We start from the raw sequence: 16,734 nt of genomic DNA on the forward strand, positions 1-16,734 counted from the left end.
AGATGTAAAATTGATTTTTATATCTAAAATACCTTAAATTTTGTAATCTAAGTTACATTGACCAACTTATGATAGAAACTAATGTATGTTTTAACTTGAAGCTTTGGTTTTATATTTTATTGCGGAAGAGCTGGTGTAATAATTAGACAAACGAAAAAAGAAATAGCATCTTTATTGAAAAAAGATAATATCTATTTAATTTGTTTAAGGGTTTTTCAAACTCAATAAATCTTAAAACAAATTACTTCATACATTTTTTACATTCTTTTTTCAAGGCTAAAAGTATTAATGCAATTTTTGTAAGTTCAAATATACTTTTCGAACAAGTATTAACAGTTTGTATTCATATACTAATAGTATGGGTGTGGTGTGTATATATATATATATTCTAATAAAGTTAGTTGTACGGATGATTTTGGACCAAAGATAAATCCAATCTATAAAGGCAAAAGAAATTGAGAAGGAAATGAAGACAGGGTAAGGAAGGGAAATATGTTTGGGCTCAACTTCCCATACTCGGGCATTAGGTTTGTATTTTACAAAACTACAAAAGTGTATTTATCCGAAAAACTATTATTTTAGTATATGTGCTTTGGTTCTTAAGTTTTAAAAATATATCTTTTCAAGTCCTTAAGTTTATAAAAATAAACCTAATTGATTCATGGATTTCTAAAATTTACGTTTTTAGTCTTTAAATTTTTTAAAATATGTTTTAAAAGTTATAGAGGTACTTTTTGTTTGCCTTTTGGAAAAGATATTTAAAATTTTAAAATAGTTTTAGTGAAGATATGTTTTTAAGAAGTTATTCTTCTATTTTAAAATGGCATATAATTATTTACTATAGAAGAATAAAGTTATTTGAGAAAATTATGAAACCGATTTTTAAGAACTTATGAGGTGTTTTGGGTAAAAAGTGAGATATTATAATCATAAGTTATTATTGTTGAGTTATGATAGTTTGTGTTTGTATGGTAGATTATTTTAGTTTAAAAAATAAATAATTAAGACGGTAGTGAATAATAAAAAAAATGATGAATGTGAAAATAGTAAAAATTGCAAATAAAATTTTAAAATATTGTTTATCACAAGTAATTAAGGTTTTTTAAATACTATAGTTAGACAGACGTAGTTATTATAGTCGTCGTCCTAATCCGCTCCAAATAACCTAAATAAAGTAGAGACCAACGACACATTTTCTTTCTTTCAAAACTTTCAGAACTTTGTGTGTGATATATGATTTTGGTAAAATTTAGCCTAAAATGAAAAACCCCGCGTTTATTGTCCGCAACCTAATTACGAAATTGCCCTAAAACCTCAAAATCCCCAAAAAATTCCACCGCTCAAACATCACGATTTTCCTCTTCAAACCTCTTCTTCCAATTTCACTTCACTACCAAAGCTCCAATTTCATGGCCTCCGTCAATGGCCACGGCGATGTTTCCTTCTTTTCCTGTTCTTCCGATATGGAGAAGTTCCTCTGCGACCGCTTGAACGACCCCTCTTTGCCCATTGCAGAGCGCTTCCGAGCCCTCTTCTCCCTCCGCAACCTCAAAGGCCCTGCCCCTCGCAATGCTCTCATTATTGGTCAGTTCAATTTTACTCAACAGTTGCAGTTCCAGTTGTTTTTGTAATCTGTTCTTTTTTGTTCTTATCCCCCCATTTGATTAGTTCTCGAAATAAATGATAATCTTCGATTGATACTTGAAAATTTTGATTCAGTATTATTAAAAACCTTGTTAAATTTGCTGCTGGGAATAAACATAAGTGAAAATTCAAAACATGATAAGCTATGTACTATATTCTTTTTTAAATAAATGTAAAAGGTCTTAAATTTCCTCAAGCCTCCTCTGATAGAGTTCGAGAGATACTAGCCTCTTCTTATAGAGCTTGAGAGATATTTTGGTGTTACCGTGTAAAGCCTGCAAAAGAGAGAATATTGAGAAAGAACTTATGGTGCTTATTTTGTTTGCATAGCAACTAGAGATTCTTCGAATTTGTTGGCTCATGAGGCTGCATTTGCATTGGGCCAAATGCAAGATGCAGATGCCATCCCGGCTTTGGTGGCGGTTCTTAATGATCTTTCTTTGCACCCCATTGTTCGGCATGAGGTGAAATTGGAGCCCCCTTGATGATATTGCTGTGTGTTTGAATTGGATCGAGTGTTCTGTTAGTCTAATCTGTCATTTTGATTTGTAATGGTGTAGGCAGCAGAAGCTCTAGGAGCTATTGGCTTAGAGAGTAATATTCCATTTTTAGAAAAGAGTTTGGCTTTAGATCCTGCACAAGAGGTTAAAGAGACATGTGAATTGGCTCTTAGGCGAATAGAGCAACTGAAAGATTCTGGTAACGAAGATGAATCATCTACAGTTGAAAAGTCACCATTTTTGTCTGTTGATCCAGCTGCACCAGCTTCTTCCAGTGCCTCTGTAGGTCAACTGAGGTATGTCAAGGAAACTGCAAAGAATGCGATATACTGTTTGCAGTGCATAAGTAGGATATGCTTGACAGTAGCTTCTAGATAACCGTGCTTTCCTGATCACTTTTTTTCTCTCATTTATCCATTCGAAGGGAAATTCTTCTGGATGAAGATAAAGGCATGTATGAGCGGTATGCAGCGCTTTTTGCTTTACGAAATAATGGCAATGATGAAGCTTTAACTGCGATTATTGATTCTTTAAGCTCTACAAGTGCTCTGCTAAAGCATGAGGTTTGTTTACACTTAAAACTTTACGAAATAATGGCAATGATGAAGCTTTAACTGTAACGTTTCTCTACACTATTTTCTTTATTTTCTCGTTTGAAACATACTCTGGTCCATTATGAGCAATCTCTATACAATTCAATTAGGGAGTTTGCTGCTGGGTTTTCCCATTTTTCTAAAATAACTTTTTTACTTCCTTTGGGAATAAATTCAAGAGATTTTAGAAGAGTTTTTTTTAATAGGAAACAAAGATGTATAACTAAGGTGGAACGATCTTTTGAATTAATTAAGGTGGATTGCTCAGTATGCTACATTTTAAAGATACTGTTTCCTGACTTGGATGTTAATACTTCTGTGAATGTTCATTAGGTTGCTTATGTATTGGGCCAATTGCAAAAGAAAGCAGCTTCAGATGCTCTCTCTGATATACTTGAAGATGTTAAAGAGCATCCAATGGTTAGACATGAGGCTGCAGAAGCTCTTGGCTCCATTGCTGGTATAATTCTTCTGCATCCATAAGTATTCTTCTTTTCCTTCTTTGGTTTGTGTTAGGACACTACCTAACAAGAATCAAGATCTAAAATATATTAAGAAATAAAGAAGAACTACAATATAATCCAACTCTATTGAGTGCTTCGTAAAGAATCCTGAAAAAAGTAAACTGATCTGCCTTTGTTATGCAAATGGTTCTTGGTTATAGTTATATGATGAAATACAAGACTTCATATCTGATATGCAGTGTTTCTTGATGTACTAGATGCTTTGAGGCGTAATAGCTCTTTTGAGGCTAAAGTGTGAGTCACATTAAAAAAAAGTTGCCTCACAGAGAGTGAAATTGTTAAATATTGAAGAACATAGGCAGACATGCTGCAAGGGAATTTTCATTTTCTTAATTGTTTATAGAGACTCTTAATTAATTAAATAATCCTTAATATTCAAGTTAGGGATCAAAGTAGGACTTGTACCCTATCTTTTTATGTTTTCTATTATGAACATTTTTTCATGGATAATGAAACCCATGATGGAGTTCAAGATTCTTGTCCAGGAAATGGATGGAAGTAGCTGATACTTGCTCCCATCTTCTCCTTCATATCTCACTTGCTATGGTTATTAGTAACAAGTTACTGCACTCCATTGACAACATCTTTTTCAGCACCCAACTTCCAATTCCTTGTGGCAATTTTAGCTGTTGTCTCTTTTGCATTTTGCTTCACTATTAATTGGAATTTTTTTTTCACTGAAATTACAGATGAAAAAAGCATAGCACTCCTCAAGGAGTTTTCGAAGGATCCTGAGCCTATAGTCTCGCAGAGTTGTGAGGTTGCTCTAAGCATGCTGGAATACGAAAGATTGGGAAGATCATTTGAGGTATATATTCTCGACTCCATGACCATATTTGAATGGATATATTTTTCCATATTGTCTTGGACTCTTGGTTATCAGACCTTCAAGTAACCCAAAATAATGCACCGTGCAGTTCCTATTCATGCAATCTCCCCAAGTGCAATAAGTTGCAACAACATCAAGTAGCATCAATTGGCAAGGTTAGAAGCAGCCCCATCTCCTTTTTGTCTGCTTATATAGGTACTTGGAATCTGAAAGCATGTTATTTTCTGGAGATCAGCCAGATTGGAACAATACATACAGTAATTAGCTGTGTCTATTATTCCATTTATGGCATATATGCCATATTTATATATATATTTCCCAACCGGAATGAAAAGGAGCAGAAATTTTAAAGTCATAGAAAAAGAAAACTATATGTTCTTAAACCTGTCATTAGGTTATCCATACTATTATTATTTTTTTATTTTTACTAAATGTTTTTTTTCTCTTTTTAAAAAAACTGAAAAACAAAACAAAATAAAAGGACACATTTTAAATAGCCTGATTGATTGCTGACTTTGGCCTTCTTATTTAGATTTGAGAGATGCCTTAGCACCGAGGCTTTTGTAAGTTTTGGAGTAGTAATAGTGAGGTGGAACATTTAGGATTAGGAAGTTCATTCCTGATAAAACTTCAACTAATTTTTTTTAAAAAAACTTTAATTAAAATTAGAGAGATTAAAAACTAAATGATAATAAGTTAAACCATACAAAAGGTTATCATCGTCGTAAAATTTTCAATTTTATCATCAATGCTTTCATCGTTTTATGTTAAAAAAAAAACTTGAAATAAAATACCTAACCTGAATAGAAAAAATGGGGTATAATTTAGGCTTTTAAGATGTGAGGGATGAAACTGAAATCGATTTCCAAGGTTAGAACTTAACTTAAGAAGGATCTGTATATTTTAGCTGTCACTTTATAAAATAAGATAGAGTTGGAAGTTCACAAAGGAGGTTCGCAGTTACCCAACCTAAGATGGGGTGTCGTCAAGCGCCCGTTGGAGGCAAGAAGGAGGCTTTAGGGATTAATGGACATAAAATGCTTTAGTTTTGGCTAAATCGGTTTTAGAGATTTCTTGTCTTTGTAACTGTTTAAACAAGTGTTTCTAAGCGCAAAAAGATGTTTATAAACACATATAAAGAAGACACCTGTCTATGGAAGAAAGTTGTTGCCTCTAAATTTGGCTTCCATCATTTTGATCTAAAGCAAGGGACTTTTTCACCAAATTCTTCAAACTTTGAAGGGTTCTTGGAAAAATACAGTGTAACTGAATTGACCTTGGTATTACACTATTAAGAAAGGTGGCACTGTGGCTGCTATCTGGAACATGGATACCTTATCGAAAAAGGGGGAATGAGAGGAGAGGGAAATATTAGATAATATGAGGTTTCATCTCAAAACCACTTGATAATATGAGAGAAGTAGATGAGTAATCCATCTATGTTGATAAAATTATGAGGTTCTTTGATTTTTCGAACATATTCTTAACATGTCCTCTCAAGATTCTCTTTTGGATAGGTTCATCATTCATGGATTGAATCCAAATTTTTTATTTCTGGACCAAATCTTCGTTTGAGCTTCATTCACTCGGATACTATATTGAATGATATGGTATCTTGTAATAATGAATTGGCAAATCAGAGAATTAGTATATTTGTTTTATTAAAATTGTTGGCCATAATAGATGGAGCACTTATCCTGGATCAACTTTCAGATCATAATTGCCCAATCATCATTTGGTTGCAATTTCTGATGCTATAGAATTGCAAGAAAACTGTGCAGATTTTGAAAAAAAAAAAGAAAAAAAGAAAAAAAACAGAAATGCAGCAGTTTTGGAAGTAATTACGAGCTTATTCTCAACAATTTTTATCCCAAAAAGGATCTTCGAGAAACCCTAGTACGGAGGCTGTAAAAGGGTGGGGGCATGAAGCTAAGAATTCAAATCCATCAATTTCCATCACCCAACTTTTTCTATTTCTAGCACTTTTCCATTTTGTTCTTGTAATACTCTTGTGGCGGTCATTATCAGATTTCTGTGAAAGGTTGTTGGTAGCACTATTAAGAGAATTTGAGAGAGGAAGAGTTAGACCTAATTCGATCGTTTGTGACGAAAAGAAGTTTGTTATCATATAATAGTACGTATTTGAGATAGTAAAAACTGCAGCAAATGAGAAGCAAATGAGAAACTAGTAAGATATGATTAGTATAGTATTGGTTAAATTAATAACTAACAGCTCAATCAAACTCAAACATTGATAAAAGTTTAGAGAGATGAAAAGAAAGTTGATAGGGAACTTAGAAGTAGATTCGAAAACAACATTGAGTTGAAGAAAGTACAAGGTCTGATAATTACTATCAAGCAGCTTATTTCGGATTTCTCACGACACTGACTAAAGTAAACAGTAATTAGTAAAAGAAACAGCCGCACACTATTTTTGGATTATCATCCACGTGTCGCCAGGGTATTTGTTGATTTTGACGTTGACATAACCCGCGGGTGGCACTGTTTTTTTCACCTTCTTTTCTTTTATTTTCCTTTCTTGCTGGGTCCCACTTGCTTCATTGTTCATTTGCGTCCAGCTCAGCATTCCTTAATTTCTTCTTTCTTTCTTTCTTTCTTTCTTCTTTTTTTTTTTTAAACTTCTCTATTTCCACGTGTTTTGTTAATGATTCAAATTAAAACTTGTCAATTATTTATTTATTTAATGAATGATTGTGTGTGTATATGGAGAGGGCTGTACCGTATTTTATTATCTTCTTCTTTCTTTTAAGAATGTTCTTTTTAAAATACTGTATGTGATGTTGTAGACAATCCCCTAATTTTAAGATTATTTAGAATGGAAGAAATTATGTACTATCGAAGGGAGGTATTGAATAAGTTATTTTAGTTATTGTGTTATTTGAGTTTCTGTACATTATTTTATTACTGTAAGATTATATCTATAACAATTGATGATGCAAGCGCATCAACCTATCTTTTTCAACTTTCTTAAATCAGTTGTAAAAGCTCATAAAATCCATCTAAAATCATCTTGAACTAACTTAAGATTTCTGTAAGATTTTATCTAACAAATTCACTCACTTCACTTCTTCTCAGACATTATAGGGTTAAAATATAGTGCTAAATTAACTCTTCTCTTTTACTTGAGAAAAATAACCAAATAGCATACTATTTCTCAAATTTATCACCTATTTGGACTCACCAGGGAAATAAAAGTGTTTTCAAACTTCATTTTCATTTCAACACTTTTTTATTTTATTTTATTTAAATCGTTTAAAATAAAAACATTTTTTACTTGGTTACACTCTCAAATATAATTTCGTAAGAAGAATTATTTAGCTTGATATATATTATTAAAAATGTTTACTATTGTACACGCTATAAGCTAATAATTTTAATTTTATATTTAGAAAATCTTTATTGGTTATGAGAATTTAATAAAGTAGAGCTTAGAGTTAATTGTTTGAGATAATTGATGCGTTTTATCGATGAAGTTAGTTGATAGCAATGGTGCTTTGAAAAGTTAAACAAAACATACACCGACTTCTATCTCTCATCCTCATCTCCAATATTAACCTTATGTGTGGTTCTTCCCTCTCTTATTCAACTTTTCCTATTTCCTTTCCTTTTTCAAAGTTCAATCATGGGTTCAATCATTTCTTGTTCATTGCATTAATTCCTTTTTGTCTTTTTATGTTAAATTTGAACTAAACTGCCGTTTCCTTCGGCTTTACACCAACAATGACATTACCAAAATATTTGTTTTTTCGGTGTGGACTTAAATGAATCAATTTGATTTAGAAGGAGTGTTGATTTGTTTTTTTTTATGTGAGCATTTATTTTGTAAATATCCTCACGTTATAGTGTTGAAATCTAAGTATATGAATATATATCATATATATTTCAAGTTTAATGTATTGTCTTCGTTTGAAATTTTGATTGGTACGTAAATCTAACGTAACTCTTCGGTAACAAAACAAAAGTGGATTATGTGTTGTTTTAATTCTTCTGTATTGTTTTGAAATTCAACAATTAACTAATTAATTACAAATCAAGAACTCAAAAACAGAAAATGGATTTACGATAGTATCTTTGTATTTAACTTACAATTATCAACACTAATTATTTGTATTATATAATCAAATTACTATAATAATTTTGGTATTTATCGGTACACAAAAATGTTGGTAGATCTTAAGAAGAACATGAGCATAAATGTTTGACGACTTTTTTTTTTTTTATTTTTTTTTTATTTTTTTTTATTTTTTTTTATTTTTTTTATGGATATGTATCGTGATCAAAAGGTCTTTTTCTTTGTCCATGTTTCTTTTGATGTTGCTACGAAATTTTTTTTTAAAAAGATACCGCTATCTATTTTTAAAATTAGATGTTAGGATTTTTTTTGGAAAACTTAGACAAGTTTAATAAAAAAATGAAAAATAATGATTATTTTCTTTTTATTATTCTTCTTTTTTAATTTAGTCTCACAATATATATATATATATAACAAAATATTTTATAGTAATTTTATATTTTATATTTCAAAATAATATATCTTTTATTCTAAGCAAAGTCGTAATAAAAAGTTTGAAGTGTAAAAGCTATATATATATATATATTCATATTGTGGGTTGCCTCACAACCACACACCTTCAATAATTTAGCCTCTTTTTCTTTTCTTTTTTTTCCTTCTTTTTTTAATACTTATGTCAATTAGTTCAACTAATAATAATTTATTTCTCTCCCACTAATGTGTTTTCCAAATAGTATTTTCAACTCTTTCTTGGATATATAGATCTTTATCATATATCATGCATATGATCTTATCTATTATTCTTTGAAAATACCCTACATTTTATGGAAAAAAGGACTTCAACTTTTCCAAATGATTACAACATCCTCACTTTCTTCTCTCTTTTGAAGTTTAAAGATTGAAATAGATAGAGTACACAAAGCTCAAGAAATGAAAGAAAACAAAAAAGCTTTTACTATGATCAAGCTCTAATTTAGGTAAAGTGGGAGTTTTTACTTTAAAAAAAATAAAAAACTTAGATAGATCACATAATTTCTAGACATAGTTAGCAAATGTGCCTAAACGTCACAAATATCGTGATGGTTACTTTTGTAAGAATCACATTGCCTAAAATCTAATCTCATTGTCCATCCAAAATGAGAGACCAAATCTAAAACATCGAAGTACTAAACTGAATTAGAATAAAGATATTCTTTTACAGAGAAAATGATTCTTAAATTTGAGATGAGTTTTTGCTCCTTATTTCTACTTTTACCTTTGTAGGTGAGGAGGGAAATGAAAAATTTTATTTCCATTAACATAGAATAAGATAGGATAATATATAATCCAAACATGAAAGGTTAAAGTTACACATAGTGGGTTTGACTTAGTCACTTTGTAATGTCACCCACACCCATTAACATGTAGGGTTCACTTCTTTGGGCTCCATATACCCACCCTAATAATTATGTCTTTCACCCACCTCTTTCCCATATGGATGGTTAAGTTGTCAGGTAGTTTTGGATATTAATAGATCTTGAAAGTGACCAACCATAAAGAAAGACAAAGGGTCATTAAGCCATTTGAACTTGTTGGCCACTATATCTTGATTTGTTAGAGAGAACAACATCATGTCAACTTTATAGATAAAAATTATTTCCATTTAGTCCACTTTATATGGATTGGAATGACACTATTCGGGTGTAGATAGAATATTTGTGTTTATTTCAAAAGTTCCAAGTATATATTGTCATTACATGCACACATTCTCATCCACTTGCTCACGACATTTTGTTGTTTAAGTTCAAATCTTTTAACACTTTTATCATTTTATCATGTGACCATTATTATTAGATGTTGATGGTCCAAGTTAGGTGTTCTCAACAATTAAAGAAAGAATCTTTGCTCATGTGTGACTAGGACAAACATCTTTATTTAGAAATAGGAGCATTCTCATATCTTATATATATATATATATATATATATATATATATATATAAATTTGCTTTATAATTGGTTTTGATAAAGTTACTTTACTTTGATTAGACATATATATGCCACTTTCATTTTAAAGGTTTATGACTACTCTCTAATTATCATCATTATTTCTTTTTGAAAATTAGTTGCTTCAACAAACATAGATGTTTCTTTGTATGTTTTAATTATAATTAATGATTGAAGTTATGTGTATCTGTTTTCCATGTTGCATTGCATGTTGAAAAGTTTGCTTTTTTTTTTTTCTTTTCTTTTTTTCTTTTTAGAAACCTCTACATGGTGTAAATAATCATGATCATGTCTTATGAAAATATAGTGTCACATTGTCATCGTTGATGTGCAATATTTATGGAAGCTATGTGAGACTTTGTTCCACCCTAGATTCACTATAAGGATTTTGGGCTTTGCCGACGCAAAAAAACGTGGGCAATTCTTACGAAAAACGTGGGCAAAGCTTCTGCCGACGTTTTTTCTACGTGGGCATGGTACGTGGTCGAAACACCGTCGTCTTTTCCTTTGGCTACGTTTTTTTCGTTTCGTCGGTAAAAATGCCGACGCAAACTAATATCGTGGCTAGAAAAGAAATTTCTCGCCATGAAAAACACGTCGGCAGAAAGGTATATTTGCCCACGATAATTATGACGTCGGCAAAAATAGTCTTTCTGGCCACGGTAAAAACGTCGTTAGAAAGCTATTTTTACCCACGATCATCATGATGTCGGCAAAGATAAATTTTCTGTCCACGAAGAAAACGTCGGCAAAAAGATATTTTTACCCACAATCATCATGTCATCGGCAAAAATAAACCTTCTAGCCACGTTTGTTTGATGGGCAAAAGCTGTTTCTGCCAACGAAAAGATTTTTGTCGTCGAAAAGAAATTTTCTCCACAAGCTAAATTTGTCGCCAAATATGTGTCATATCAATTAATATTGTATGTATTATTGATATTGTATGCTTCTAAATTTAATTTTTCATATTTATCATTAATATTGTATGCTTCTAAATTAATTTTCAAATATATAATGAATTTCTTGTTTATAACAAAATATATCAAACATTTCAACAAAAAATTCAAATATGCAAATATTTTCAAACATCAATACTTTGTCAAAATATGACAAACCATAATTCTTTAATTGCAATAACGAAATATATAAACCTAAGCTATATTAAATTTCATTTTGGCATACCAAAATGAACAAAAAAAAAATATATTAGATACACAAAAAATGGTTAACGTAACTCAGTCAAGTCTTCAAAAAAATAGTATCTTCTTTACTTCTTCGAACTACATAAACCTGAAAAAGATACATTAAAATGAATAAGGAAACAAGTAACTACTTGTTTCAAATGAATCAAGTATGAAACAAGTAAAAAAAAGAATGACATGTATTTAAGATAGAAAAGTTCCTTACTCCTTATATAGCTAAATAGGTGTATTATCTCTTACTCCTTATATGCCCAAGTGCCCAAGTCTTAAAACAAGGCTTATATGCCCAAGTCCAACTTTGAAACTAAAGTTTAATTAAAAAGTATGTTAAATAGATGTATTATCTCTAACTCCTTATATGCCCAAGTGCCCAATTCTTAAAACAACACTTGTATGCTCAAGTCCAACTTTGAAACTAAAGTCTAACTAAAAAGTGTGCTAAATAGGTGTATTATCTCTAACTTCTTATATGTCCAAGTGTCCAAGTCTTAAAACAACGCTTATATGCCCAAGTCCAACTTTGAAGTTAAAGTCTAACTAAAAAGTGTGCTAAATAGGTGTATTATGTTTAATTCCTTATATGCTCATGTGCCCAAGTCTTAAAACAACACTTACATGCCCAAGTCCAACTTTAAGTGTTACAACAAAATCTACCTAAAAAGTCCTCAAAACCACTTATATGGCCTAAGTGTGATTTTCAAACCCAAAATCTACCTAAAAAGTCCTCAAAAAGTGTCTAGGTGATATTTTAAATCTTAAAACGACACTTACATGCCCAAGTGCAACTTTGAAACTAAAGTGTAACTAAAAAGTGTGTTAAAAAGTGTGCTAAATAGGTGTTAAATGTCATTATATGCATGATTGACTACCGTAACTGTAGGATAGCCACAAAATATTTCAACTCAAGTACAAAAATAAATGTGAAAGGTATGCATTATTGGCTACCGTAACTGCAGGATAGCCACACATAATATTGAGACATGCTTTAACAATAAAAGTTTTTTATTTTTTAGTTTAGGAAAATACCTAAGTATTTCAAGGTGCATCCTCTTCCTCTTCCCCTTCCTCTTCCTCTCGTAGATCCAACTTTTTCTTTATGTTAGCCCACCTTTGTTCCCATTTTGCAAGTTCATGGGTTAACTTTTCATTAGCTTCTTTAAGGTATGCCATCTCGTTCTTCTCTTTCTCATGTGTAGATGGCACATTGCTTCTTAACAATTCACCACTTCTTGGGTTGACAGTTTGCATTGAGCGACTCCCTAATACAAATTCGCATGCCTTCGCAGTAGAAATCGTCTGAACACCAGCTTCAGTTGACTTTGTAATGATTCGTTGTATTTCCAACTATATGAAAGATATAGTTAGATTAAATATATTTAACAACACATGAATTTACTTAGTCATGATAAAACAAACTTACGTATGCATCTTTTGCCTTATCATTAATCCATCCTTCTTTTTCGCGAAAGTGTGTTTCATGGAATACTTCTATCTCATCAACATCACAACCTTTTTTCTTTTTCTACAAAAAGAATGCAATTAAGATTACAATACTCATACAATAAAACAAAAGATAATTACAATTCATCTTACCAATTCATGTCGAACTTGGAGAAATGACTTAGCTCCAGTGACATGGTTGAACTTGACAGCAGAGCGACTTCTTTTGTTTGTCTCTCGTTTTTTCTAATTAAAGTAGTGATAAGAACAACATAATATACATGTAAAATAATTTTTTGAACTAAGAAAAACATACCTTCCATGCATCTGTTTCCCATCTATCACACATCATGTTCCAATCCTCATGTGTTATCCTATTTGGTGGATTGGCGCAGGCTTCAACCGAATCATCAAATTGACAGTAATATTTGTGCAAATCTGCTCTAAATTCTCTAAAAGTATTCTGCATCTTTTCTTCCAAGTATTTTCTCACAACCATGTTAGTGGGATCAAATTCAAAATGTGTCTGTATATTCAATAATATATATATAAATGGATCGCTTTTACATGTAAAATAGTATATGAACGCATAAAAGAATCATAAACGTACCTCCAACCGATCAATCACAAGCTCCCTTACGCCCATAGGTACCGCCTTCTAGTTCTCACAACTTAATGGAATAGTGTTTCGAACTGCAGTACCAATGCCTAACGCAATTTTAGGGGCAAAAGTAGTTACTGGTTTTCCTTCATCTTCATTAATCTCTATCTTGATCTTCCCATGTTTTTCTACAAACTTATCTAGTTCTATGTTTCGACCGTACTCTCTCACACCCCTTCCTTGCTTTTTAGTTCCTAATTGAGATCCTAAAAGTAAAAAAAGATTTAGATAATTTAAGTAATGTATAAGTAATGAACTTACATATCATATTAATACCTGATGGAGTGGAAGGATCAACTGATGGAGTGTTTGTTTGCTCAACTTCAGTCAATGTCAATCGTGTTTGATCTGGACGTACCATTACGCTACAAAATAAATAATTAGTGGTTAGATGTTAAAATAATTATGTCATAAGAATATAATATATATCCTTTATTCATTACCATCTGAATCAGAAGATTATAGTTGTTCAGTTTCATCATTTATAAAGTCATCGTCAATTCGGGACTGATCTTGATTTTCTGTCTCTTTATGATCAACAATAGTAGGCTCAACGTCGCCTCTACAAAATGGGATATCATGTATGGATTCATCAATCCCAATTGAACTACATGCTTCTAACAACTCAAATCTATCATCTTCTACTTCTTCAGATTCTGGGATATCCCATACTTGTTTATTTTGGACAATTTGCACAATTTTCCAATTACTGCGTAATTTTGGATCGTCAATGTAGAAAACTTGCACAGCTTGAGTAGCTAATATGTATGGGTCATCAGTGTACCAAAAACGAGAAGTATTGATTATTTTAAACCCTAAATCACAACGAAATTTATTCTTCTTGACATATGTGTCAAACCAATTACATTTAAAAAGACATACACGTCTACACTTAAGATATTCTAAGTCCAAGACCTCTTGCAATACACCATAATAGTTCGTTTTGTCGGTTTTGGTTTCTCCATATGCCATGATTCCACTATTTTGAGTAGTCCGACGATTATCACGCTCTATTGAATGAAAACGTAATCCATTTACAAAGCAACCACTGTAAGTGCGAACTTCATTAATAGGCCTTAATGCGATGGAGTAAAGATCATCAGATGCTTCACCTCTTTCACGTAATGAATACATCTACATAATGTTATGTAGGTTAGAATAACTACTAATAGCTCAATAGTAAAAAAATATACTTTGAAACTAAAAACAACACTTACATGAGTTCTAAACCAATTAGGAAATTCTAATTGATGCCTTCGAAATAAATCTAATACATCCTCTCCTCTGGTGTTTATCAAGCTCAAATGTTCTCTGCTTAGTAATCATATCAAACATTAAAAAGAATTTTGACTTAGTCATATACAATATATGAATTGACAAAATTTACCTGCGATACGATTCTATTTGACAACAATTGTTTAGAACATACCAATGACACATTCTCTTCTCATCTTCAGATAGCGTCCTCACAACTGACCCCCCCATTGGTCGCACATTCTGTTTAAACACATCAAAGTCCCCACAACCAAGTTGTCTATTCATTGAGTCATCATTTCGTGGATTCCTATTGAATCTTGTCTCTATTCCTATTAGATACATCGAGCAGAAGGTCAAACATTCATTCATAATGAATGCCTCTGCTATGGAACCCTCAGGACGAGCTTTGTTCCGTACATATTGTTTTAATGTACGCAAGCTTCTCTCTATAGGATACATCCAACTATAGCTTACTGGACCAACAATCTTTGTCTCAGCCGGTAAATGAACTGCAAGATGTATCATTATGTCAAAAAATGCAGGTGAAAAAATTCTTTCAAGTTTGCAGAGAATGAGCACAATATCGGCTTCCAGATGATTCAGGTCGCTGACACGTATTGTCTTCGCACACAGATCACGAAAAAAATTACATAACTCAACTACAGTTGTACACACATCCTTATGTAAGTATGCTCGTACAGCAATAGGAATAAGTCGTTGGAGTAAAATGTGAGAGTCATGAGTATTAAGTCCCCATAATTTTCCATCATTGACACTTACACATCGTGATATGTTTGAGACAAATCCATCAGGAAATTTAACTGATTTCAAGAACTTACAAAAGTCTATTCTTTCGCTTCCTGTTAATGTATACGTAGGATGTGGCTTTATCAACTTAGTTCCTTGTCTTTGCAAATGTAATTCCTTTCGTATATTCAAGTCCTCTAGATCTAAACGGGCATTGATTGTGTCCTTTGTTTTACCATCAATATTTAACAAAGTGCCAAGCAAGTTGTCACAAACATTTTTTTCAATATGCATAACATCCAACTTATGCCTCAAAAGAAGTTTAGACCAATACGGAAGTTCAAAAAATATACTTTTCTTATTCCAATTAATAGTACGCTTTCTTTTCATATTCGTCTTGGATGGATGCTTACTTAACACTGGAAAGTTGATGGAGTTTACTTGTTGTAAGATCTCATCTCCATTCATTACAACTGGTGGAGGTCTGCGTTCGAATTTACCGTCATGTTGTCGACTTCGACGCCAAATATGATCAGAAGAAAGATAACGTCGGTGTCCCATAAAAGATATTTTTCCTTTTATCCCAAACTTTGACGTATCTTCTTTACAAGTAGGGCATGCTTGATATCCTTTCGTACTCCATCCCGACAAGTCACCATATGCAGGAAAATCATTGATGGTCCACAACAAACATGCATGTAATCGAAAGTACTCCTCATCTGTACAGTCAAAGGTCCGCACACCATTATTCCACAACTCTTTCAACTCATCAATTAAGGGCTGCAAATATACATCAAGCTTTTTTCCAGGAGATTTAGGTCCAGGTACAAGCAAAGACATGAAAAAATTGGATTCCTTCATACACTTCCAAGGGGGCAAATTGTATGGTATAAGCACTACTAGCCACATGCTATATGCAGTACTCATATTCCCAAATGGATTAAAACCGTCTGAAGCTAAGCCTAAACGAACATTTCTTGGCTCTGAAGCAAATTGAGGAAATTCTTTATCAAAGTGCTTCCATCCTGCAGCATCAGTTGGATGTCGTAAAACATCCTCTGTGTCAACTCGTTTATCCTTATGCCATCTCATCTCAGAAGCAATATGTTTTGATAAAAACAATCATTTCAACCTTGGAATTAATGGAAAGTGACGCAAAACCTTATTTGGAATCTTCTTTCCTTTTCCACTATTTGTTTTATATCGAGATTCACCACATACTGGACAACTTTGACAATTAGCAAATTCTTTTCGAAATAGTACACAGTCATATTTACAAGCGTGGATGGAATCATATCCTAACCCTAAGTCACATAATTTT

At 32.1% G+C, this 16,734-nt stretch overlaps 2 protein-coding genes across 4 annotated transcripts; one reads left to right on the forward strand and one right to left on the reverse strand.

Moving 5' to 3' along the window:
* The first annotated feature begins 1,212 nt into the window (after positions 1-1,212).
* On the forward strand, positions 1,213-6,227 carry LOC103489734 (deoxyhypusine hydroxylase). 3 transcript variants are annotated; one of them, XM_008449022.3, is made up of 8 exons: positions 1,213-1,584; positions 1,975-2,108; positions 2,205-2,440; positions 2,569-2,707; positions 3,071-3,197; positions 3,951-4,069; positions 4,179-4,245; positions 5,774-6,227. In XM_008449022.3, the coding sequence occupies exons 1-7, from the start codon at positions 1,410-1,412 to the stop codon at positions 4,209-4,211; spliced, it is 963 nt and encodes a 320-aa protein (XP_008447244.2). In that variant the 5' UTR covers positions 1,213-1,409; the 3' UTR covers positions 4,212-4,245; positions 5,774-6,227. The 3 variants fall into 3 exon arrangements, with proteins under 3 accessions (XP_008447244.2, XP_008447242.2, XP_008447241.2); XM_008449020.3 differs by having other exon boundaries at positions 1,215-1,584; positions 5,804-6,227; XM_008449019.3 differs by having other exon boundaries at positions 1,215-1,584; positions 4,179-6,227.
* Positions 6,228-13,868: 7,641 nt separating this feature from the next.
* LOC127148490 (uncharacterized) lies at positions 13,869-16,505 on the reverse strand. Its single transcript, XM_051082346.1, has 3 exons — positions 14,797-16,505; positions 14,627-14,720; positions 13,869-14,543 (listed from the first exon to the last, which is right to left on the reverse strand). Exons 1-3 carry the CDS (start codon positions 16,503-16,505, stop codon positions 13,869-13,871), a joined length of 2,478 nt encoding a protein of 825 aa, XP_050938303.1.
* Between the last annotated feature and the right edge of the window lie 229 nt (positions 16,506-16,734).

This window comes from Cucumis melo, chromosome 1 (assembly GCF_025177605.1).
Source record: "Cucumis melo cultivar AY chromosome 1, USDA_Cmelo_AY_1.0, whole genome shotgun sequence".
Classification (NCBI taxonomy): Eukaryota; Viridiplantae; Streptophyta; class Magnoliopsida; order Cucurbitales; family Cucurbitaceae; genus Cucumis; species Cucumis melo.

Bases quoted from the DNA above. Each gene is read 5' to 3' on its own strand.
- LOC127148490 (XM_051082346.1), bottom strand. From the start codon at position 16,505: ATGAGATGGCATAAGGATAAACGAGTTGACACAGAGGATGTTTTACGA. The intron at 14,721-14,796 runs GTAAATTTTGTC...ATTACTAAGCAG, and splicing joins CAAATAGAATCGTATCGCAG to AGAACATTTGAGCTTGATAA. The intron at 14,544-14,626 runs GTAAGTGTTGTT...AACATTATGTAG, and splicing joins CTAATTGGTTTAGAACTCAT to ATGTATTCATTACGTGAAAG.
- LOC103489734 (XM_008449022.3), top strand. From the start codon at position 1,410: ATGGCCTCCGTCAATGGCCACGGCGATGTTTCCTTCTTTTCCTGTTCT. The intron at 2,441-2,568 runs GTATGTCAAGGA...ATCCATTCGAAG, and splicing joins GCCTCTGTAGGTCAACTGAG to GGAAATTCTTCTGGATGAAG. The intron at 3,198-3,950 runs GTATAATTCTTC...CTGAAATTACAG, and splicing joins AGCTCTTGGCTCCATTGCTG to ATGAAAAAAGCATAGCACTC.